The sequence below is a fragment of the Lepus europaeus genome, chromosome 9 (genome assembly GCF_033115175.1).
Source record: "Lepus europaeus isolate LE1 chromosome 9, mLepTim1.pri, whole genome shotgun sequence".
Lineage (NCBI taxonomy): Eukaryota > Metazoa > Chordata > Mammalia > Lagomorpha > Leporidae > Lepus > Lepus europaeus.
The window spans coordinates 97,229,123-97,254,003 of record NC_084835.1 but is presented as its reverse complement, the minus strand read 5'-3'; the positions used below and the strand labels follow the sequence as shown (position 1 = coordinate 97,254,003).

Here is a 24,881-nt window from a genome sequence, read left to right as displayed (position 1 = left end):
CTCCTCCCTTCAGAGAAAGGTACCTGCAATTGGAAAATTTTAAAAAAGATTTATTTATTTGAAAGGCAAAGTTACGGGGGGGGGGGGGGGGAGACAAAGAAAAATCTTCCATCTGCTGGCTCATTCCCGAAATGGCTGCAACATCCAGAGCTGGGCCAGTCAGAATCCAGGAACCTGGAGCTTCTTCCAGGTTTCCCACAAAGAGGGCCTCAGCATGGGGGCCATCCTCTGCTGCTTTCCCAGGTGCATTAGCAGGGAGCCAAATCAGAAGACAAGTAGCCAGGACTCAAATCGGCACCCACAAGGGATGCTGGCGTCATAAGTGGTGGCTTAATCCAGTATGCCACAGCACCAGTCCCAACAGTAGCATTGCTTAAAGAGCTCAAATCCACAGGTTAGAGTATTTCACTGGTAATGCACATATTATAAAATTCAAATTTCAGTGTCATGGGAGCCCTTCTCCATAAGTGAACATTAGAGTACAAATCAGAAAAGGTTAGTTGTTAATGTTGGGCCTCCTAGGTACATCTGTAGCTAATCCAAAAGTTTGATATTACTGTTGCTTTTGCTAGTAACAATTTATTGAGCTTCTACTTGGTGTTAGGTATTAGGATAGGTGTTACACACATTTTCTCATTTCCTTTCTAAGGTAACACTTTTACTGATAAAGAAGTACAGGTGTAGAATCTTGCCCAAGATCCCATCACCATAAAATAGAACAGAAACTCAAAGGCAAGTAGGCTTGACCAAAGAACCAGGGCTGTTACCTACTGTGCTACAGTGTTTCCCATAAAACTGGGGGAACTTTAATATACAGAATAATTGCTCCTGATTGGAAGCCATGAAAACAGACTTTGGTGTCTTCAGGGAGGTTCAGCATCTCACAGTTACATTTGCTGAATTATTTCCAAATGAAAATCATTAGCTTTTCTTTCCTTGTTTTAAAAAATGTTAAATTCCCTACTTACCTTGAAACAAGTATTACTGGATGTTTCTGCCCTACAGAACTAGACGGGATTTTATGATGCCTATGTGAGACCAAGGACAAGAACAGCATCTTACTTCATGTCTACAGTGTCTGCTGTTAGTGCTGGGGCAGTGCTGCATGTCCTCATGTCAGCCCCCAGTTAATGTCATGAAGCCATTGTCTCTGTGCTCATTTTCTATTTATTTCACTGTCAATTTCAGTCAGTCTAGGATATGTTTTGTTAAATTTGGTTGAACTGTGAAGTAGATTTGTTTATTTCAATCTAGAAACAACTGAATCAAGTTAACATTCATTGTAAGTGTTATTTTTTCTATAGGGAAAATCTTTGAAATCAAAATACCCCGAGCATAAGTTAATTGGCTTTTGTTAACAATTTTTTTTTAAAGATTTATTTATTTATTTGAAAGGCAGAGTTATAGAGAGGGAGAGGCAAAGGCAAAGGCAGAGAGAGAGAGAGAGAGAGAGGTCCTCCATCCTCTGGTTCACTCCCCAAATGGCTGCAATGGCCAGGGCTGGGCCAGACCAAAGCCAGGAGCCAGGAGCTTCATCTAGGTCTCCCATGTGGCTACAGGGGTACAAGCAGTTGGGCCATCTTCTGCTGCTTTCCCAGGTGAATTAGTAGGGAGCCGGATTGGAAGTGGAGCAGCTGGATCTTGAATTGGCAGCCGTATGTGATGCAGGGCCGGCCCCTCGTTAACAATTTCAAAACAGACATCTTACACTGTTGCTTTTCTTTTTTAATTTGGTAATTAAATAAAAAATAAAATGGAGTGATATTTAATGCTGTCAGCAATTTAGTCTCCTTATAAACCTTATACCTAAAGCTTACTTCCTGCTGCTGTGCTAGAAACATCCTCCCAAACACTCACATTCTCAGTCAAATTCGAAGTCTACTAATGTCTTGGGGAGGAGGTGGCTTGGGAGATCACTCTGCTAATTGGTTTTCATCCTAATATTTTATTATCAAAGATTTCAAATAAATAAAACATTGAAAGCTCTGTATGTGTGATTTTTTAAGATGTATTTATTTATTTGAAAGGCAGGCAGAGGCAGAGAGAGAGAGAGAATCTTCCATCCGCTGGTTCACTCTCCAAATGGCTGCAATGGCCAGAGCTAGGCTGATCTGAAGCCAGGAGCCAGGAGCTTCTTCTGGGTTTCCCACGTGGGTGCAGAGGCCCAAAGACTTGGGGCATCTTCTAGTGCTTTCCTAGGCCATAACAGAGAGCAGGACCAGAAGTGGAGCATTCGGGACTCAAACCGGTGCCCATTTGGCATGCCAGCACTGCAGGCCAGGGCTTTAACCTGCTGTGCCACAGTGCTGGCCCTGTATTTGTTTTTCTTCTTTTTTCTGAAAAGCATTTTGTCTATTGTTTGTTTGCTTTCAATAAAAATAAATGTATACATCCACTTATTATATAGTGATTTCATTTTATTTTCTAATCTGTTCATCTAGGATTTTATTTTTATGATTTCTTATGCTTTCTTTGGTCTTTGTCTAATTATACTAGTTTTATTATGAATGGCTATTAGACTGCACTTTTTTAATTTTTAAAAACTTTATTTAATAATTTTTATTTATTTGAAAGGCAGAGTGACAGAAAGACAGATCTCTCACCTGCTGATATGCTCTCTAAATGCCCCCAACAGCCAGAGCTGGGCCAGGCTGAAGCTAGGAGCTAGAACTCCATCCAGGTCTCCCACATGGGTGGCAGGGACTCAAGTAGTTGAGCCATCACCTGCTGCATCCTAGGCACTCCAGTACTGAATGCAGGCATCCCCAAGAGTGGCTTAACCCACTGCACCACAGTACCACAAGCCTGCCCCTTGTTTTCTTCTTTTGTTTTGTTTTGTTTGGGGGGGGGGGGTGTTTGGTTATGTGTCTATACTGATTTCCATTTTGATGGGTCTGCAAAAACTTACACCTTATTAGATTATCAGACTTTTTCTCATTTTTAGGGTCAAGGGGGCATTGTTATTGTCCACATCCTAATCAGGGGCTGGAGGCCAGCTCCTTGTAGTGCTTCCACACAGCACTCCAGAGAGCCTGTTTGTGTTACATTTTAGGCCATGAAAGTGACTTACTATGTATATAGCAAAACTGAGACTAGAACTCAGTCTAGACCTCTCTACTGGCTTGCGACTGCTGCACTCCCGTGCCCAAGGAAGAAGGAAAAAGGGCACCAAACATCAGAGATCCCTTAAGTCAATGTGAGATCCAAGACACACAAGTTTACAGTTGATTTCTCTTCTTTGTATTAGTGTCAGATATAATTAGCATACATTAGACAGAAGAATCAGTAGGTTCCTTGATTTAGAGAATTATTATTTTGGAATTCAGTCTTATACTTTTTTTAAAGATTTTATTTATTTTATTTGAGAGGTAGAGTTATAGACAGTGAGAGGGAGAGACATAGAGAAAGGTCTTCCATCCGTTGGTTCACTCCCCAAATGGCCACAATGACTGGAGCTGCGCCAGTCCAAAGGCAGAAGCCAAGGGCTTCTTCCTGGTCTCCCACGCGGGTGCAGGGGCCCAAGCACTTGGGCCATCTTCTACTGCTTCCCCAGGCCACAGAGAGAGCTGGTTTGGAAGAGGAGCAGCTGGGAGTAGAACCGGTGCCTATATGGGATGCTGGCACCGCAGGCAAGCAATTAACCTACTGCGCCATGGCGCTGGGCCCTCAGTCTTATCCTTTTTTACTCTCAAAAGTTGCTAAATGGTTTTTTACCTTTCTAAAAACCAACAGTGGGAGGGTGTCGTGGCTTGGCAGGTTAAGTCACTGCTTGGGAAGCAGCAGAAGATGGCTCAAATGCTTGTGCCTACCATGCACATGGGAGACCTGGATAGAGTGCTGGGCTCTCCTGGCTTTGGCTTACCATTTGCAAACCTGAGTGTTGTAGGCATTTGGAGAGTGAACCAGTAATGGTTCTCTCTCTCTCTCTCTCTCTCTCTCTCTCTCTCTCTCTCTCCCTCTCTCTCTCTCTTTCTTTCTTTCTCTCTCTCTTTCCCTTCCCTCCCTCCCTTCCTGTCTTTCAATTAAAAATAAACATTTAAAAAACAATAGTGACTATTCAAAGTAGCAGGCTCATCAAAACTAAACTGAATTTTACTGACGTTTGAGGTCACCCTATAGATTTTTCTACATTAATTACATTGTATATTGCTCTGATGGTATTTGCTTTCTAAATTCAGTATTTTTTACATTCTTTATAGATGCTCAAATGAGAATAGAATTTTTAAAATAGATTTTTAAGATTTATTTATTGATGTGAAAGAGAGAGCTTCTATCCGTTGGTTGACTCCCAAAATGGCCCAAACAGCCAGTTCTGAACCAGGCCAAACCCAAGAGCCCAGAACTCCATCTGGGCCCTCTATCATCGGCTACTTTGTAGGTATATTGCACTCCCATGTAGTGCAGCTTCACCTGCCGCACCACAACACCAAACCCGGACAGAAATTTTTAAACAGCAGGTAAACACTTATTCTTGCAACTAAAAGAGCTATAACTCAAGTGGCTTCACCACATGTCACAGAGCTAATTATTGGCAGAGGTGGCACTGGACTAGGACTCTTGAACCTCCAGTTGGATTGAGAGGAGCCCTCAGTAGGAAGTCAAAGCCACTGAAAAAAGGTGTGGGCAGTGGCGCATGCTCTGAGGGTGCTATTTCACTCCGATTTTGCTTTTTATGTATAGCTATTTTATGTATATAGGTGTTTCTTTTTGTAATATGCCAATATGTTTGAATAATAATGAAAAGGAACTCTAATTGTTACAATAAAATACAAAATTTTAAAGAGTAAAACCACCGCCCTGGTGCGTGCTGTCCCATGATCCACTCTGCCCAGTACCAGTGGCCTGCTAAGGGAATCTGCTTGCTGGGGAGTACAGTCAGCTGGATTTCAATCAGAACATTCCTTTAATCTGAGTCCTCTGCCTATTTTCCAGATGTGGAAAAACAGGTGAAGGCAGCCTGTGTCCCCCAGCGGTCACCATCACCTTGCCCACTTGCCACCAGTGCCATCCCAGCAGTGAGCTTCAAATAACGAGCTCCCAGGCTCATTTTAGGCTCAGGGGCCACACAGAAACTGGACCCAAGGCACGAAGTTGATGGGCACGTGGTTTTCCACTCCCACGTGAGAAGGGTGACACGGCAGCTGCTCTCCCCAACCCTCCCTCCCGTCACGTGGTCACGGTACCCAGCGTCTTGTTGGCTCACGGCGTTTAGGATGCGGCTGTGAATTTGTGTTCCATGCACAGCCAGCTCCTTCCATCAGCAGCTCAGTGTTTGGGGACAAACCCAGTTCTGGCTAGAAACGACAGGCTCACACAGCTTTTCAGTCTGTGTGCCAGTGAGTTAACAATGCAAAGATAGCGAGTCTGTCACCCGGGCTGGCCTCTGAAGGCCGTTGAACTTTCAAAGAGCCTTGCCCATGCATTTCCCCCCTCTTCTCCCCCACTCTGGCACGGCCCCATTAATTTTGTTGAAGGTTTTATTTTCTGCTGAAAATGCAGGAAATTTAGACAACTTTCTTGGAATCCCCCCAAAACTAATACAAACAAGATACATATGCTTCTCTTAAGGAAACTAAAAATAAATGATTTGAAACTCTTGGACTGCATAAATTCCCTCTTAAAAGGAAAAGGAAGTTTATAAAATGAGAGGCAACTGAGCGCCGTTAACAGGGTCTACAATAGTCCCACAACTGGCAGCTTGTCTATTTGATATTAAATCACTGCTTAGCATCGAATGTGTCAGGCTTTCTCTCCAAACTTGTATGAACTATCAGAAACACGGGGAAATAGGGATCATCTTCTAAGGCTGCTTGTTTTTACATTGAAATTCTGTTTGAGGAGAGAGACTGTTTGGCCGGGAATCCGTTCCTGGGGTGGAAGCCGAACGCACTAAGAGAAAACACCAGGAATGGAAGGGCGCAGCAGCCTGGGCGCGTCCTGCTGTGTGTCCGTGAGCCACTCACACCGCGTCTCTGATGAAGCATTCTCAGTACAGTACAGGAGAAGCAGGGGGGACTCTTTTCTTGTTTGGTTTAGGTTTGGTTTTTTAGAAAACTTTTATTTAATAAATATAAATTCTGAAAGTACAACTTTTGGATTATAGTGGTTCTTCCCCCCATAACCACCCTCTCATCCGCAGACCATCCCATCTCCTACTCCCTCTCCCATCCTATTCTTCATTAAGATTTCATTTTTAATTATCTTTATACACAGACGATCAACTCTATACTAAGTAAATATTTCAACAGTTTGCAGACACACAGAGTATAAAGTACTGTTTGAAGACTAGTTTTACTGTTAATTCTCATAGTACAACACATTAAGGACAGAGTTCCTACATGGGGAGTAAGTGCACAGTGACTCCTGTTGTTGATTTAATGATTGACACTCTTATTTATGATGTCAGTAATCACCCGAGGCTCTTGTCATGAGCTGCCAAGGCTATGGAAGCCTCTTGAGTTCACCAACTCTGACCTTAGTTAGACGAAGCCATAATCAATGTGGAAGTTCTCTCCTCCCTTCAGAGAAAGGTACCTTTTTCTTTGATGCTTCTTTCCACTGGGATCTCACTCACAGAGATCTTTCATTTAGGTCATTTTTTTTTCAGTGTCTTGGCTTTCCATGCCTGAAATACTCTCATGGGCTTTTTAGCCAGATAGCATGGAAGATTCTTAAAAGCATATTTTTTATCAAACCGTATTTTATTCTATAGATATATGTTCATCTCTCTATACACTGTCCCCTAAAGGACCACTTTTCTTAAAGATTTATTTTTATTTATTTGAAAGAGTTAGAGAGATGAAGAGGGAGAGAGAGATTTTCCATCTGCTGGTTCACTCCCCAAATGGCCACAATGGCCAGAGCTGAGCCGATCTGAAGTCAGGAGCCAGGAACTTCTTCTAGGTCTCCCATGCGGGTGCAGGGGCCCAGGCCATAGCAGAGAGCTGAATTGGAAGAGGAGCAGCCAGGACTAGAACTGGCGCCCATATGGGATGCTGGCACTGCAGGCGGCGGCTTTACCTGCTACACCTCAGCACCAGCCCCAGGACCAATTTTATAAATTAATAAAAGTAGAAATTTTGACATATATCTCAGTGTGGTTTCTTTGCATTTATAGTAATTGTATTGAGTAGCAAGTTTGGAAGGAACTTTTGTTGTTCTTTTTGTACTGATGTCTGTCTAAAATTAAAATGATTTTTTCCTTTGAAATACTTTAATAATAAATTAGCTTTTATTTTTAAAAAGCACTCACATGGGACTTACCGTGTGCTACACACTGTGTTAAGGACTTTACTATTCCTACTCCATGTAAAGTTCCTAAGAAAATACTAAATAGCATTCAGTACTGAAATTCTGGAACCTAAAAAATGATTAGGTTAGGTTGCCTTTTAGGTCTGTGTAAATACTGAGATTTGGATGATTCTGTAACATTCACAAAACTCTCTAGCTTCATGCTAATTTTAAATTCTCTTTTTTAAAAAAAGAATATTTATTTATTTGAGAGGTAGAGTTACAGACAGAGAGAGGAAAAGACAGAGAAAAGTCTTCCATCTGCTGGTTCACTCCACAAATTGCCTGCAATTGCTGGAGCTGAGCTGATCCAAAGCCAGGAGCCAGGAGCTTCCTCCAGGTCTCCCATGCAGATGCAGGGGCCCAAGGACTTGGGCCATCTTCCAGTGCTTTCCCAGGCCATAGCAGAGAGCTGGATTAGAAGTACAGCAGCCGGGACATGAACAGCGCCTGAATGGGATGCTGGCACTACAGGTGGCAGCTTAGCCCACTACGCCACAGCACCGGTCATGATCTCTCCCTCCCTCCCTCTCTCTCTCCTTCTCTGCATTTCCTGCCTTTTAAATAAAGAAAGAAATCTTTTAAAAATTATTTTTAACTTCTAATTTATGTTTAATTTCTTGTTTCTACTTTCATAATAGTTTAAAAAAAAAAAAAAGATGTATGTATTGGAAAGTCATAGCCCTGGCCCCCCAGTAACTCCTTTGAATATGAGGGTTAGGATAACTCTTAAAGAGCCTCCCGTTGGGATTGATACCAAATGGAAACCAATGCATAACATACTCACTAGTGTAAAGCTGCTAGTATTTTCCCCCACTTGGCAATAAAATAAGTCGTCAGTATTTTAACTTGGGTTTAAATGAGCAAGACCCAGTTGGGGTTGAGTGTTTTACTCTGATCATTTTAACAGATTGCTATTTAAACATTGAGAATAAGCTCTCAGTGTTTTTGAAAGCAGAAATGACAAGCTATGCACAGATAAATAATTTCTGAAATGTAAGTGTCTCAATCCCTTCAGTTACTATAATGAAACACCTGAGACTGTGTAACCTTATCAAGCAGAGAGGTTTACTCACAGTTGTTAAGGGTCAAGGGTATGACATTCACATCAGCTCAGCTCTGGCGTTGGCCTCAGAGCTGATGGCACCAGAGTGGCAGGAAGGAGAGATCCTGTGGTGAGATAGGAAATCAGGGAGACTCCTGGTCCGAAGACAACGACCTTAATCCTTTCCAAGGGCAGTGCTCCCGGGACTCATCCAACTCCCACCACCTCTCACATTGCCCACTGGACACCAAGCTTCTGACACATGAACCCTTTGGGACACAATCCAGGCGAAATCAGAATAGCAGTAAGTTTAATATATCAGGCCTTAACGCCTAACATAAATGGACAAGTGAAATATTTGTGGACATAAAATTCTATAGGAAGGTAATATTTTGACTTACATTTCTGAAGTAACCATACTATCTCATTGTTTGTTCTTTTTTTAAAAAGAGTTATTTTATTTATTTGAAAGACAGTTCCAGAGAGAGGTAGAGACAGAGAGAGAGGTCTTCCATCCATTGGTTCACTCTCCAAATGGCTGCAGTAGCCAGAGCTGAGCCGATCTGAAGCCAGGAGCCAGGAGCTTCTTCCAGGTCTCCCACGCAAGTGCAGGGGCTCAAGGACTTGGGCCATCTTCTACTGCCTCCCCAGGCCATAGCAGAGAGCTGGATCGGAAGCGGAGCAGCCGGGACCAGAACCGGCGCCCACATGGGATGCCGGCGCCTTCAGTCCAGGGTGTTAACCCGTTGCGCCACAGCACCGCCCCTTAAGATAAAATTTAGAAGTTTAAGCAGCTACAACAAAGCACAGAAGAAGAATGAGGTCAGAGGTTGCTTTCAAGGAGGAGTGAAAGTCTGTTAACTTCCTTGGGTCTTGCTCAGGCAGTGGATAGAGGAGCAGAAGAGGCTAATCTCAGCGCAGTCACGTCTTAAAAAAACCTGCCAACTAAAGTCAACTCAGGTATTTCTAAGTCTGTAGAACCAAGCCACAGGATCGTACTCACAGAAGACAGCCTCCTGTGTTCATGACTTTGCATAATCTGTCCCCTGAGTGCGGGCTGCGTTTACTGCCTTGCTCCAACAAACAGAACAGAAGCTGTAGGAGTCTCACCTCACGTCAGATTATGTAGTGACTCTGCCTTCTGATTGAGGCACCCCTTCTCTTCTCAACTAATTCACTCCGGAGGAAGCCAGCCACTGTTGTGGGTTGCCCTCTGAAAAGACTCAAAAGATAAGGAAGTATTGTCCTCAGCCAGGAGCCAGTGAGAACCTGAGGCCGACAAACGTGGGCACCCTGAACCAAGTCTGGTGTTGACTGTGAGCCTGTCTGCACTTTGACTGCAGAGGTACCCAGTTCAGCCACATCCTAAATATTGTTGTTAAAGACATTGTGTTTGGGGTTAGTTTATGTGCTGTAATAGATAACCAATAGTGCTGTATGTCAAACCTGCAGACTGATGCTGAATAGTAAGTATTGAGCCTCAAGTACTGATATTAGAAAAAGAAGAAAAACTGAAAATAAATACTAATTGCTAAATAATGAAAATAAGACCAGATTAATGCCATGAAAAACTTAGGAATCATGAGAAAAATTAACAAAAGCAAAATCTGGTTCTTTGAGAATCTAATAGAACAATTAAGCCTGTGGTTTTATCTTGGAAAATAAGAGAAAGCAAATATATATATATATATATATATATATATATATATATATATATATATTAGGAGTGAGAAGAAGAGAATGGCTATAAACACAGGTTCTTAAAACTCTACAAGAATATTCTAAATAATTGTGACAATACAGACAAAAGGGGCAGCTCTGAGAGTGAAGAGTTTTACTATTTAAAAAAAAAATCTCAAAAAACTCAATAGGGAGCTGTGTTCGGGCTAAAGAGGACTTGGATCCTGCTTCATGCACATGTTCAAGCCCCAGAGTCTTAAATGAACAGGGAACGGGTTAATCCTAATGGTTAATGGATTAGGGCAGAACCCTGACCTCACTATGGCAGCTAGGAGGTGGGGCCAGGGAAGGTCTTAGGTGCTCAGGGGTCCCCCTTCGCAGGCAGGGAGAGGGTTGGTCACGTAAGCCAACTGGCCTGTCCTCTATGCGAGCTCCCTGGCTCCTCCCACGCGTTCGGCCTTTGCTGGCCTCCACCAGAGGCCAGGCGAATGGGACTGCCCAGTCGTGAACTGAGAACTCCCATCTGTAAGCAGAAGTAAGCCTTCTTCTTCCCAGGAAGCTTCTCTCAGGTATTCTAGTTGAATTAATAAAAAGCTGGCTAATACAGAAGACAACTCGTTTTCTAAAAAGCTGGTAAAGAGAATATGAAGAATCTGCTCACGCATGTGCAGATGAGCCCAGATTGCAGCAAATGAGAAAACGCCTGGATCTGCCAGCCCTTCAGGGGAAGCACCTCTGTGTGTATTTCAGGCAGCAGACTTTTTTTTTTTTTTTTAAGGTTTATTTATTTATTTGAAAGGCAGAGTTTACAGAGAGGTGGAGACAGAGGTCTTCCATTCACTGGTTCGCTACCCAAACGGCTGCCTTGGCCAGAGCTGGGCCAGGCCAAAAGCAGGAGCCAGGAGCTTCTTCTGGGTCCCCTCACTTGGGTGCAGGGGCTTAAGCACTTGGGCTACCTTCTGCTACTTTCCCAGGCACATTAACAGAGGGCTGGATTGGAAGAAGATCTGCTGGGACTCGAACCAGTGCCCATTTGGGATGCTGGCATCGCAGGCGACGGCTTTTACCTACCGTGCCACAGTGCTGGTTTTTGAAAGAACATTTGTGCTTGGTGTTGGTGAGGTAAGGAGGACAGGAGTTCCCAAGCATTGCCAGTATAAAGGTGTTGTCATGACTGTTTACACAACAGTCTGGCAGTGTCTGTCAACATGACGCATAGAGCCTTTCAGCAGTCCCTCTTCTGGAATCTATCCCAGAGAAATCCAAGGACCCACATATAACAGATCTACAAGATGTCAACAAGTCTTGTTCATAGAAGCAAGGAAACTGAATATAAATTGTAACTCAAATGCCCATTAGTAGGCGAATGTTATATTTTACATATACTCTACCATTTCTACCATCTTTGCTTAAAAAATCAGTTCTTAAGGTGAGCATTTAGCCCAGCAGTTGAGACACCAATAGGGATGCCCGCATCCAGTATCAGAGTGCCTGGGGCCCTGACACCCATGTGGCCTGGATTGAATTTCCAGCTCCCAGTTTAGGCTTGGCCCAGCCCTAGCCACTGCAGGCATTTGGAGAGTGACCAGCAGATGGGAAGCATGCCCCGCCCTGCTCTTAGAATAATCGAAAATAAGAAAAATACCTTTCCTTAGACATCTATATTTCTGTCTGGTTTCATATGCCTTCTGCTTAAAGAAATCCCTTTAATATTTGGTATAGAGCAGACTACAGATTATCCCGGCGTGTTTTACTCTGAAAAGTCATTATTCCACCTTTGGAATGTACTTCTGCTGGCCGTGACATTCTTGGTTGGTGCTGCTTCTCTCGCTCTTCAGTGGCACCACATGTGGCGGGGATTGTGGGGTTTCCTGTGAGGAGCCTGCTGAGACGCTGGTCTTTGTGCTGCTGTAGATGCTGTTCTGCCCACGCCCACCTGCAGGGTTTCCTCTTTGTCTTCGGTTTTCAGTAATAGGAATGTGATGTAGCTAGTGTGTTGGGTTTCTGGTTCCAGCATGGGGAGTGCTTCAAGTGTATTCTCTGAGAGCTGTTGTTTGATTCATTATTTTTAGAAAATGCTTAGCCATTGTCTCTTCTAACAGCCACTTTGCCCTATCCTTTCTCTCTTCTCCATCTGGGAGTCAATTACATGTGTACTAGTGCATATCAAGTTTACAGCCAAATTCTGTTTTTGTCTTTCTGCTTTTCAAGCAAATAAGTAAATAAAATTAGGTTAAACAGAAATGAAACAGAGGTAAACTACATGGGAATGGGTGCACCTTTGTGTCCCTAGGATAGGAGGTGGCAGAGGTTTTCTGTTGAGAACCAGACAGAAAATTTTTTAACTCTGCCAGCCACACAGTTTCTGAAGTGCATTTTATCTGATGCTAGTTAAGCCACTCGTGCTTTCTTCAAGCTTCCGTTTATATGAGTGTCTTTTTCCATCCTTTTGCCTTCAGCCTAACTATATTTGAGGTGATGCTTGAAGTTTCTTGTAGATAACATATAGCTGGGCCGTGGTTTTGTTTTTTGTTGTTTTTTTTCTTTTTTCAATACTTTCAGCAATCTTTGGATTTTAGTGATTATATTTTTAGACCACTTGCAATTAACATAGTTGTCCATACGTCAGGGCTTCAATCTGCCATTTTATTTTCTGCTTTCTTTTGTTACCTGTTTTCCTGCCTTCCTGTAGATACTTCAGCATTTCTTCAGAATTGCAGTTTGGAATGCCTGTAGCACACTTGTGTGTGTCTCCCTGGGAAGGTTTGCTCTGGCTGCGGTAGCACACAGAATCTGGAGGTGTGACACGTTAGCAGTGCACGTGAGATGCGGGAGCTTTCCGGGTCTGGCACCCTCTTTGCCCTGCCCTCTTTATGAGTCGGTTGTCTTGGAGGTTCCTTTACGAACATGGAGAGCCACATGAGTGCTGGAAGTTCTGCTCCACCTGTCAAACACTCGCTGAGGACTCGGGAGAGAAGGAAGTCTACAGTGCACCCCCGTAGTGTCGTCCTTCCCAGTGTTGTTTCCCAGGATGTTTGCTAATGACCCTCTTGAGTTGTGCTCTCATAAATACTCTCTGTTCAGAGTCCCCAAGACTGTTAGCTCTGGGGAAACAGTGGAAAAACCATAAGCTGTTTGTCTGTAAACATAAAGATGGAAGGGGCAGGGTGGAGAACTGAGATCATCTTCTAAATGAGGCACCGTTCTCGGAACTGCTGAGACCCTACCAGAACCTCACCCTATGGAAGTCTAATGACAGTGATGGGAACAGACGATGGGTCTGCTGAGTGAGGAGCTAAGTGAGCAGCAGCTCTCCCTCCACGTTGGCAGGTCTATAACTTATTATGTCAATTTTCTAATCATCATACAAAGATCAAAAGATTGTAACTCAAGTCCTTGAGTAGCCAATAAACCTAATTCTAAAGATCTAAGACAGAAATAAGAAGAGCTTTCTTGTCTGATCTTTCCAGTGCTGTTATAATTTTAAAGCAGTTTCTCTTACTGGACTAATTCTGTTACAGGAGAAAAACACTGACTACATGTTTGTTTTCTTTATAAGGCACAAGACCTCAGTGTCATTGAAGAAGTGATTCGAATGATGTTGGAGATCATCAATTCCTGCCTGACAAACTCCCTTCACCACAACCCCAACCTGGTGTATGCGCTGCTTTACAAGCGCGATCTCTTTGAACAGTTCCGAACACATCCTTCATTTCAGGACATCATGCAGAATATTGATCTGGTAAGTGCAAACAGAGATATGTGTCAGGATTCTTTTTAAATTAGTAAGCCCGAGGTCTAACCAACCTCGGTAAGAACTACAGTGGTAAGGGCTTATTTATTGTTTGTTTCCTTGAAAGAGAGAGAGAGAGAAACAGAGACAGACAGAGATCTTCCTTCTGCTCGTTCATTCCCCAAATGCCCACAGTAGCAGGACTGGGCCAGCAAAGCCAAGGCCAGAACTCAATCTAGGTCTCCCACATAGGAGATGGGGATGCATCCCTGCAGTCTCCGAGCTACACGTCATCAGGGAGCTGGAGTCAGAAGTGGAGCTGGGACTCAGCCTAGGCACTCCAGTGTGAGACACAAGCGTGCCAAGCAGGGATCTTAGCCACTGCACCAAACGCCTACCCCTCGTTCTTTAAAACATCCTGTAGTCTGCTATTTTTACTTAGCTTTTAGATCACCAACATTTTTCTGCGATGTCGTCAGAACTTTGAAAATCTCACTTTTAAATATCTATTTAGTCTGTTTTATAGATGTCCTAGAATATATATTAACCATTATCCCTCTCTCCCCTTCTTGCTCATTTTAGTTTGAATATTTTAGATCAGTTCATAATTAATGACCAGTTTGTAGGTAAATTTTTAAGTTACATTTTGCTATAGCTTTAGTTTGTTTTTTGTTTTGTTTTGGCAGCTTAGAGGAGCAGAGACTGACAGATTGCTGAGAGCTTGTGCTGGCACACTTCCCGAGTACCCACAGCCACTGAGGCGAGGCCAGGGCTGGAGCTGGGAATTAGTCCAGGAGTCCCACAGGGGTGGCAGGAGCCGGATACTTGAGCCATCACTGCTGCCTCCCAGGATCTGCACTTGTGGGAAGTTGGAGTCCAGGAGCCAGAGCCAGGAAATTTTTTTTTAAAGATTTATTTATTTATTTGTGAGATGGAGTTACAGAGAGAGGGAGAGGCGGAGAGAGGTGTCTTGTGTCTGCTGGTTCACTCTCCAAATGACAGCAATGGCCAGAGCTGGGCCAATTCAAAGCCAAAAGCCAGGTGCTTTTGCCAGGGATGCAGGGGCCCAAGCACTTGGGCCATCTTCCACTGCTTTCCCAGACCATCAACAGAGATCTGGATCAGAAGTGGAGCAGCTGGGACATGAACCGATAACCATATAGGATGTCAGTGCCACAGGCAGAAGCTTAACCTGCTACACCACAGTGCCGGCCCCTAGAGCCAGGAATTGAACTCAGGCATTCAAGTGGGGGACATGGACATCTAAACCACTAGGATAAATGCCTGCCCCGTGGTAGAGTTTTAAAACTGGACTTTTACTAGTTTGTGCTGTCAGAGGGTGTGTTCTCAGATTCAGCACAGAGGACACGTTGCTGTTCCGACATAGTGGTCCATTTGTGCATCTCCGTATCAGCGTCTTCTTCCACAGCTACCTGAGAGGGAAGCTGTCTCCTACACTTTGGTCACTTAAAGCATTATACTTGTTTCACTAGTTGCTTTTTTATAGCAAAAATGTATTTCATAATTATTTTAATTTCTTTAATTGCGTTTTTCACAAGTCTGTGAACTTTTTTTCCTGTCCTTTTTAAAGATGTCTTTGGCTAAATTTTCTCTTTTTAAACAACAACAACAAAGATTTATTTAAAGGCAGAGTTACAGAGAGAGAGAGCGCACGCGAGAGCGTGCACTTCCATCTGCTGGTTCACTCCCCAAATGGCCACAACAGCTGGGGCTGAGCCAAACCGAAGCCAGGAGTCAGGAGCTTCTTTGACTTTGTCTCCCATGTAGGTGTAGGGGCCTGAGGACTTCCACTGCCTTCCCAGGCGCAGTACCAAGAAGCTAGATCGGAAGTGGAACAGCCAGGATTTGAACCAGCATGGCTAGATTTTCTATTGCTGTGTGGTTTTTCTGATTTAATTTGGTTCTAGAAATATTTCCTGAACAGCTGATATGACTCACAGGGTTAGGCACAATAGTAAGCTGAAGAGCCAGCATCCTGTCCTTGTGTGACTTACATTTAGAAAGACATTCAATAATTAAGTTATCACTCACGCATATAGAGTTGGAGTAATAAGCACATGTCCATACCTCTCTCTAGGGCATTTACCCAATGGTGAAATTGCTGGATGTTCTGTATCAGGACAAACGATTTTCCATTGCATGCCGCTGCCGTTCTGCACGCCAGCCAGTGCTGTGTGAGAACATCTGTTGCTTTACAGCCTTCTGAACACTTAGTTTCAGACTGACAGTTTTGTCAGTTTTGTAGTGGCACCTTATTATAGTTTTACTTTGTAGTTCCTTAACTACTAATGAGGATGAGCACGTTTCCTGTGTTTACTGATCATTTGGATTTCCCTTTTGCAACGCCTATTCAAGTCCTGTGTCAGTTTTCTTTTATTATCTTTCCGTTATGTTCTAGATGCTAGAGCTTCCTTGATTATGTGTTGCAAATATCCATTCACTAGCACAGTGAAGAGTTTCTGACAGAACTCTAGGAGTGCTCGCCCAGGGCCAGAGAGGTGAGGTCACGCTCTCAGCCCCAGTCCTTCCCAGAGCCCTGCTTGCTATGCACCTGCTGTGCACCTGCTGTGCACCTGCTGTGCAGGGTTCTCCCGTGAGCATGTTGCAGTGCCCCCCTGGGGAGTTCCTGTCCTGCTCTCTTTCTGTTGAACCTGACTCCCACGCTGGCCTCTTTCTTGGCTTACTGCTTTGTGTTGAAGCATATGCTACAGTAGAATCTATGTGAGATAAATTTTTTAAAACATTTTAATTGGGGCCGGCACTGTGGCGTAGCGGGTTAACTCCCTGGTCTTAAGCACTGGCATCCCATATGGGTGCCAGTTTGAGACCTGGCTGCTCCACTTCCAGTCCAGCTCTCTGCTATGGCCTGAGAAAGCAGCAGAAGATGGCCCAAATCCTTGGGCCCCTGCACCCGTGTGGGAGACCCAGAGGAAGCTCCTGGCTCCTGGCTTCAGACCGGCGTAGCTCCAGCCGTTACGGCCAATTGGGGAGTGAACCATCGGATGGAAGACTTCTCTCACTCTCTGCCTCTCCTCTCTCTGTGTAACTCTGACTTTCAAATAAATAAATAAATCTTAAAAAATAAATAAAACGTTTTAATTGATGCATACCTGTACCTGCCTGTGGGGTACAGTGTGATGCCGCAGTGTCGGCACGCACTGTGTAATGATCACATCAGGAAACCGGCTTATCCTTCACCAGAGACATTTACCATTTCTCTGTATGGGGAGAACTCGGAGTCCGTCCCCCCAGCTATTGGGAAATACGGTTGTTTTACCTTTTCATTTCTCATGTCTGACAGTGCTTTTCTTCTCCGTGTACGCGTGACCTGTTCCCCGCGGTAGCCTCTCTGCGGTCCTTACCCTTGTGTCCTGCAGCATCGGGATTTGCTGTACCCAGTTAATTGTGCTGGCCCTTGGGTCCCTTTGAGTCCAGACACCCGTGCTCAGAACTATCAAAAACTCTGCAACTTATTCCATCTCTGCTGCTTCCTCTTTGTGAAACTCCTGCTAACCAAGTGGTCATTGAAGGCCCTTGATATCAGTCGTTAAGTCTTATTAGTGGACTGACCAGCAGCCTCAGATGAAAAGCCTCCAGGCGCTCGCCTGGGCTAGGTAGGCCGAGCTGCCAGAGTAGAAGCCTCCAGGCGCTCGCCTGGGCTAGGTAGGCCGAGCTGCCAGGGTCTGAAAAGCTGCGGGAGGAAGAGGCCTCTCCCAGCTGGGGCAGGAGAGAGGGTGGAGGGTGGCCTCGAAGGGCAGCTTCCTGTTCGCTCTCAGGGTGACGGGAAGACGTACATGTGCAGAGGTTCGGCTCAGATTTCACATAGACTGTCTCCAGCCGTTCTCGAAAGCTAGTTCACCAAAGTTCGTTTCTCAGCTTCGAGCCATTAGTAATTAGGCTCCCCTTTCCAGACTTCACACACAGGATGACCCACCGCTGAATACTCTAGAATCCACACGTTGACTCGTGAGCTGAACTGCAGTTGAGTGTGCTGTTGTAAATCTACTCGCTGATCTGTTCCGTCTCACTGCTGTTTCATGATCACTGGTAGGCAGAAATAAAAAGTTAAACTGTGCTGTCATTTATTTTTAATTAAAAATTATTTATTTGAGAGAGCACAAATATTTGTGGGCTCAGTCCCCAAATGCCTGAACTCTAGTGGGGGTGACCAGGGATAGGGGGAGCCAGGAGCTGGGAACTCAGTTCAGGTCTCCCATATGGATGGCAGGAACCCAACTGCTGGACTCATCACCGGTGCCTCCCAGGGTCTGTACCAACAGCAGTCTGGAATCTGGAGCGAGAGCCGGGAGTCAAAGCCAGACACTCAGAACCCAGGCATTCTGATGTGGAATGCGGGGCACGAGCGTCCCAACCCGCATGTTCACCACTGCCAAGTCCCCCACCCCCACCCCACTCCTGTCCATCAGTTTAATCAGTGTTTTTATTGGCTTTCCCTTGGTTGCTGCAACTGTATACCTAAAGGTTACACTTACAGCACAATATTTTTCTTGCACTCTTGTCATTTTCCTAAACATAAATCAGCATCGTTGAGGTATCAACAACAGAACTGTGTGTTTGGGTTCAGCTTCCATCTGTGAAGTCAAGATACAAGGCGGGGGGGGAGTGTGGCATTGTGGCGTAGCTAGTAAAATCCTCCCCTGCAACACCGGCATCCCATATGGGCGCCAGTTGGGCTGCTCCACTTCTGATATAGCTCCCTACTGCTGTGCCTGGGAAAGCAACGGAGGAATGCCCAAGTAGTTGGGCCCCTGCGCCCATGTGTGAGACCCAGATGAAGCTCTAGACTTTGGCCTTGCTGAGCCCCAGCCATTGCAGCCATCTGGGGAGTATACCAGCCGATGGAAGATCTCTCCCTCTCTCTCCCTCCCTCCCTCCCTCCCTCTCCCTCTGCCTCTGCCTCTGCCTCCCCTTCACTCCATCTCTCCCGCTCTGTGACTCTTTCAAGTAAATAAATAAATCTTTTAGTAAAAGAAAAGCGATAAAGCAGAAACTCCACATCAGGAGCTTGTTTATTTCTTAGACTCGACATTTTTGCCCAAACCTGTAACTTCTTGCCATTATGAATTCACTTTCCCATGCAGATCTATTTAGGATGTGAGAGTCCGCAAGCTGCTCCTCAAGTGGCTTTTCTCTGGCCCCGTGGCCTTCTTTATTAACTCTGAGTTTAGTTGGTATAAATTCCTCCTTCAAAATTGAGGATTATTAGTGTTACTAAGATCATGAAACAAATTGTTGTTAACTCCAGTATAAGTTATCCCTGTCTTCTTTTGTGAGCTATATGATGTTTGACAGCTGAGCAGACTGGTTTCTAGTGCAAGAATTACTGCCAATTGCATGCTTTGGTAGAAGTGAGGATGTGGGAACACCAGGCTCACGCGCGGCATCCTTACCTCCTTGGAAAAGTGGAGTCCGTGGCCTGGGGAGTGTCTCACGGAGGGCAGCCCTTCCCGCTGTGGTTCAGCCTTGCAGGAAACTATCTGGAGCTCAGGCAGAATCTTCGTCCCTTTCATTAACCGTTTCCTTCTGACAGCAGTGTTAAGGATTATGAAGTTGAGCAAAAATCATTTTTCTCTGTGAAGGCAACTTTATGGGCTAGTTGTTTACTTATTTCTAAAACCCTCCTTCTAACCATGCTCTTCGTGGATCTGTTCAAATCTGTTTCTCTTTCTTACTAGTACCACTTTTGGAAGTAAAATATTGAGCTTAAGATTCATTATGTGTGTGAGTAAGGGCTTAACAAAAACCCCCTTTCCCCTTTTACATCAGAGATTGGCCTTGGCTTACACTGCTTCTGACTCCGTTCCCTAGAAATCTAAGGCAGGTGAGTGTCAGCTGTGTTTTCAGGCAGCGCTGCTGTGATAAAATAGTGTAATAAAGTGACCTGTGATTGATCAGCTGAGTGTGGACTGGGAGGACTATGACTGAACTGTAAATACCAGGTGGGAAGCTCCGGCTTTGGGCACAAAGGGACCTAGGGGCTGAGACTGTCACAAGGGTCCTGGCTTCTCTCTGAGGCATGGTGTCTACGGTAGGGTGGCTGCTGTGTGGTAGCTTGTTCTTTCATATCAGCTGTCACGTGAGGGGCTGAAGGCTGTCCTGGAAACCACTGCAAGGATTCCCAAGGCAAACAGGAGGCTTGTGCCATGCTGTCAGCACGCTGTTTCCCCTGGCGTTTCATCCTTTTAAGTCAGCGTGTGCCAAGTGTGGCTTGGTCTAGTGTGGAGACTCTCAGTGTCTAATTGGGCCCAAGAATATCCCCAAGAGTGGGCATTGCAATGGTAAAAGACTGTTTTCTGATATGTTTGTAAATGTATCTTTCGGGCTGCAGAGGGGTACATTCTTGGTTTTCCAAGATTTATCCAGGTCTCTACATTATGGGAATATGCAACCCGTCCTTGTTCAGATCCCACGCTCCGAGTCTGCACCTCTCATTCTCTCCAGTCTGCCCTCTAAGAAGGAGACTCTCGCCTTCTGTCCCAGTGTCGGCCTCCTTTTGGGTCTCTCTGATCCCAATTTCTGCTTTCCTTCCTTCCTCTCTTTTAAAAAATCTTTTTTCTTTCCTTTTTTCAAAAATAGTTGCTTAAGCTGTGTACCGTACATGTCTGGCAGTATCACCTGCAGTGTACTGGGGAGAAGTGCTCTCAGTTTAAGTCCCAGTTCCTTTCATTGTCAGAGTCAATATCTTCTTTGTGTTTCTCACAAAAGAGCACCCTGTGGCTTTTTCCTTGGGGCCTACCTATAACAGGTAAACAGATCATCGTGGTATAACACATCACTTGGATTATTTAACTCTAAAAGTTTATTTAAGCTTCGTCAAAACCACTGCCCCTTCTCTATTCATCATCACTAGCCTTTGCATACTTGCTAGGCATTCATATGCATGATCTTAATCCTCACTAGAAACTGACCTGTGAGCTATATTTCATTTCAGTCCTCAACCTGCAGATAAAGAGGCCAGTCTGAGAAGAAGAATTAACTTGCTCGTGGTCACGCATTCAGAAAGTGATGGAGCCAGGGCTCGTGTTGGCAGTCACTGTGCCCACTGAGCCCCGCGGACCGTTCCTGCAGTTCCTCTTTGGGGTGCCCCTTCACCTCCCGCGACATCTGATCATGGGTACAGGCCTGGGGCCTTCCAGATGCTCTTCTTCCTTCAGTGACTTCTAATGAGGTCAGATCAGTCTGTATTCGCAGCAGGGGTGAAAATCAGGACCTTTCTCAGAAAGCAGGCTGCTAGCCGGCGCCGTGGCTCAATTGGCTAATCCTCCGCCTTGCGGCGCCGGCACACCGGGTTCTAGTCCCATTTGGGGCTCCGGATTCTGTCCCGGTTGCCCCTCTTCCAGGCCAGCTCTCTGCTGTGGCCAGGGAGTGCAGTGGAGGATGGCCCAAGTGCTTGGGCCCTGCACCTGCATGGGAGACCAGGAGAAGCACCTGGCTCCTGGCTTCAGATCAGCGACATGCGCCAGCCACAGCGGCCATTGGAGGGTGAACCAACAGCAAAGGAAGACCTTTCTCTCTGTCTCTCTCTCACTGTCCACTCTGCCTGACAAAAAAGAAGAAAGAAAGAAAGCAGGCTGCCGACATCCTTAGCAATGCGTCTGGATGGAGAAGGGCTGGTTAGGAGGAGCCAGGGTGTGCTTGGCTGGAGGCACAGTACCGTATCTGTGGTTGGCGACAATTACTTAGATATTTCAAAGTAGCTAGAAGAGAGGATTTTGATTATTTTAACACTAAGATATGATACATTTTAGGGAGATAGATATGCCCATTACCCTGATCTTATCATCACACATTGACATATTTTAATCCCACAGTGTACCCCATGTATAAAATTGCTATGGGTCAATTAAAAATAAAAATCGGGTTATCTGCATCCTATGTCAGAGTGCCTGATTCAAGTCCCTGCTCCACTTCTGATCAACTTCCTGCTACTGCGCACCCTGGAGGCAGCAGATGAGTGCTCAGATACTTGGGTCCCTGCCACCCACCTGGGAGACCCAGGGTGAGTTCCAGGCCCCTGGCGTTCGCGTGGCCCAGCCCTGGCCATCATGAGCATTCTGAGACTCAATCAGTAGATGGAAAAATCTCTCTCTGTGTCTCTCTGCCTTTTCAATAAAGCGAAAATGAATTTAAAGGTTTGTTTAATTAATTAAAATATGTATTTTCAAATGACTCTGAAAATTATATATTCTAAATTAGGACAACAAGAACCACTCAAAGGGTTTAAGCTACATCCATTTAAAATTAATTCTCCTTGATAAGAAGTGAAAAGTCAAGGGAAGGTAGGAAATTGAAAAAACCTCGATGGGGCCGGCGCTGTGGCGTAGTGGATAAAGTCGCCGCCTACAGCACCAGCATCCCATACGGGGACCAGTTTGAGTCCTGGCTGCTCCACTTCTGATTAAGCTCCCTGCTAATGTGCCTGGGAAAGCAGCGGAAGATGGCCCAAGTGCTTAGGCCCCTGCACGTATGTGAGAGACCCAGAAGAAGCTCCTTCCTAGCTTCTAGCTTTAGATCAGCCCAGCTCCATTTGGAGAGTGAGCCAGCAGATGCAAGATCTCTCTCTCTCTCTCCTGTCTCCTCTCTCTGTAAACTTTGCCTTTCAAATAAGTAAATAAATCTTAAAAAAAAAAAAAAAACCTCACTGCACATTGCATGGTGTAGAGCCCGGTGCAAAACTGGACTTGCAGCCAGTGTGTGTTTGTGTTGCTGTCAGAAGAATGGACCACTTACCAACACTCAGCCACATCCAGTGAGGCATACCCTCTCAGGATGAGCATCTGGCTGTGTGCTAGCGTGCAATTCTCAAAACTAAATCACTGCCTAATTTTTTTTTAAACACGCCTACTCTGCACTAGAGATGCAGGCAGGGAACTTTATAAACATGTTATGTTCTTTCATTGACCCTTCCGTCATCCCTGGGAGGGAGGCAGAGCAGGGCTGGAAAAGATTGGCTTCGGGTCCCTTGGCCTGTAAGTCGCTCAGCCAGGCCTAGAATTCCGGTCTTCCCATTCTGAGTCCCACTTCAACCTTCACATGGCTAAACTGAGGTAAGAATCAAAGTGAGCAAGTTTTCCAGCAACTTCTTGTTGAGTACTAGCCTTCAAATAGTGCTGGGGGCTCTGAACATTCTTTTTACAATGTTTAAGCCCCTTTTACATATTTCGAGAAGAATGCTGTGAGAAACAGAAATAACATCTCTGCCCTTCGCCTCTTTGAGCACTTCGCCTTCCCCATCCCTCCCCTGGGTACCATGAGATGGTGGCATAAGCAAGCCTGTGCTGTGTTCTTCTTTCCTGGTGTTAACCTTGACCAGTGGCAGTAGAGGAGACTGGTGAGCTACTGCTATTTTTAGTCGCCAGGGAGTTGAGCGCTGGTATTTTTCGTTACGACGTTCGGCAGTCCTCAGCATCTGAGTGACCTTGGAGAGCTTCTGACTTGTGCAGAAGGAGCCAGACACGTGTTTTCCAAGGGGCCAGGTCCTTACTGCCCATTGGCACCTATGGCTCCCATCTGAAACTCCCCAAGAGGATGGGATCTGGCTGAAGCGAGCAACAGGACAAAGCACAGTTACCACACCAAAGGAGACAGGACACGGAAGAAACGCCCTAGTGCCTGCGGCATAGTGGCCAGATGTGAGCAGAGAGCACACACCGTGAGCTCTAATAGCCGTGTGATGTGGAGCAGACGGGAGCGCTTCCCCGCCTGGACAGTGTAAGAGTCGCACTAGAGCGTGTGTTTCCAGAGCTGCCCGTCCTGACCGAGCTCAGGGCGTTCAGTGCGCCCATTGACAGCCCCGCTCAGGTGAGCCAGGTTGCACCAGGATGCTTGGTTTTCTCCAAAGCTGTTTTTGTTCTACAGTGTTTCTTACCTCAGTAAATGGCGTCCAGATCTACCCTGCTGCATACGGGGGAATAACAGAAGAAGGAAGGGAGGGAGAGCTGGTTGGAATGGGGGCGGGATATTTCACACTTAAAGAGCATAGTCGTGGAGGGCCATTCTTAGAAGGTGCGTTGGAGCCTAGGCTTAGAGGTCAAGGGTGAGTCATGATGGCAGAATGTTCTAGGCAAAGAGAACGGGGCGGGGGGTGGGATAAGGTTTGAACGGACAAAGAACAGGAGTGAATGTGTTGGTGATGGAGGGTATTAGTTCTAAGATATGCGTATTTTTCGAAATTCATTGAACTATACCAGTAAAATGGATGCATTCATTTTATTGTATGTAAATTGTACTTAAATAAATTTACTACCCAAAAAATAAATAAAAATAAAATAAAAACAGAGTTTCCTGGAGTAGACTTGAAAGCTAGAGTAGACAGAAAGTTAGAGGGAGTTCCCAGCGTACCAAGGAGAAAAAGAGAAACCACAAATCGTAACTTATCTTGACCCCATCAACAAGCTGAGGTCACAGAGCATCCAAGCAGGGATGCTCATCTCAAGCTGAGGTGAGACCCCAGGTTCGATTGCCTGTGACAGAGCACAAGGGGTCTAGATGGTCGCCACACACAACTTGCAGAAGGTATTCAGTATATGACTAGCAAGACATACTGAACATCCAGGAGCCCCAGCACCAGAGGAATTCACGCTCTCTCACCAGTTCCTTTCCACTGAGACCAGTGGCAGGCAGGAAGCCAGACAGAGCATCCCAGTATGATGTCAACAAGGGAAACACACAGCCCCATGGTCCTGCTAGACCCTTCTCTCAACAGTTCAAAGCCATAGGTTGCTGGAGGAGGAGCAGGAAACCCGGTGGTACTCAGGGCCTGGAGGAGATCCAGAGTCGCTGGGGAAGAGCAGAAGAGACACCCTGTACCTGTGGGGAAGGGACGGGAACCTCCCACAGTCCAGCATTTTATCTGAGTTCTGCAGAGGTGCCTCCCACCACTCTCACCACAGTCACCTGGCAAACATTGGGCTTCCATGCAAAGAAAGGGAAGAAAACCTCATACTGCACGCTCAGATCTATTGAGAGTTGAGGTCCAGGAAAAGAATCCCTCCCTCCTGCCACCAGCCCGGCAAGTGCTGCATGACATGCAGCAGAAGTCTACTGCTGGGAAGGGATCAGACCTGCTTGGTGCCCCGGGCGCACAGGGCG

The 24,881-nt window shown here is 45.5% G+C and overlaps 1 protein-coding gene across 2 annotated transcripts in view; it reads left to right on the top strand.

The window, feature by feature from the left end:
* DYM (dymeclin) overlaps positions 1-24,881 on the top strand; it is a 362,668-nt gene that overhangs the window by 274,781 nt on the left and 63,006 nt on the right. For both annotated transcript variants that reach the window (XM_062201648.1, XM_062201646.1), the window contains exon 15: positions 13,575-13,757. In XM_062201648.1, coding sequence (XP_062057632.1) covers positions 13,575-13,757 — 183 coding nt within the window. The remainder of the gene's footprint in view (positions 1-13,574; positions 13,758-24,881) is intronic.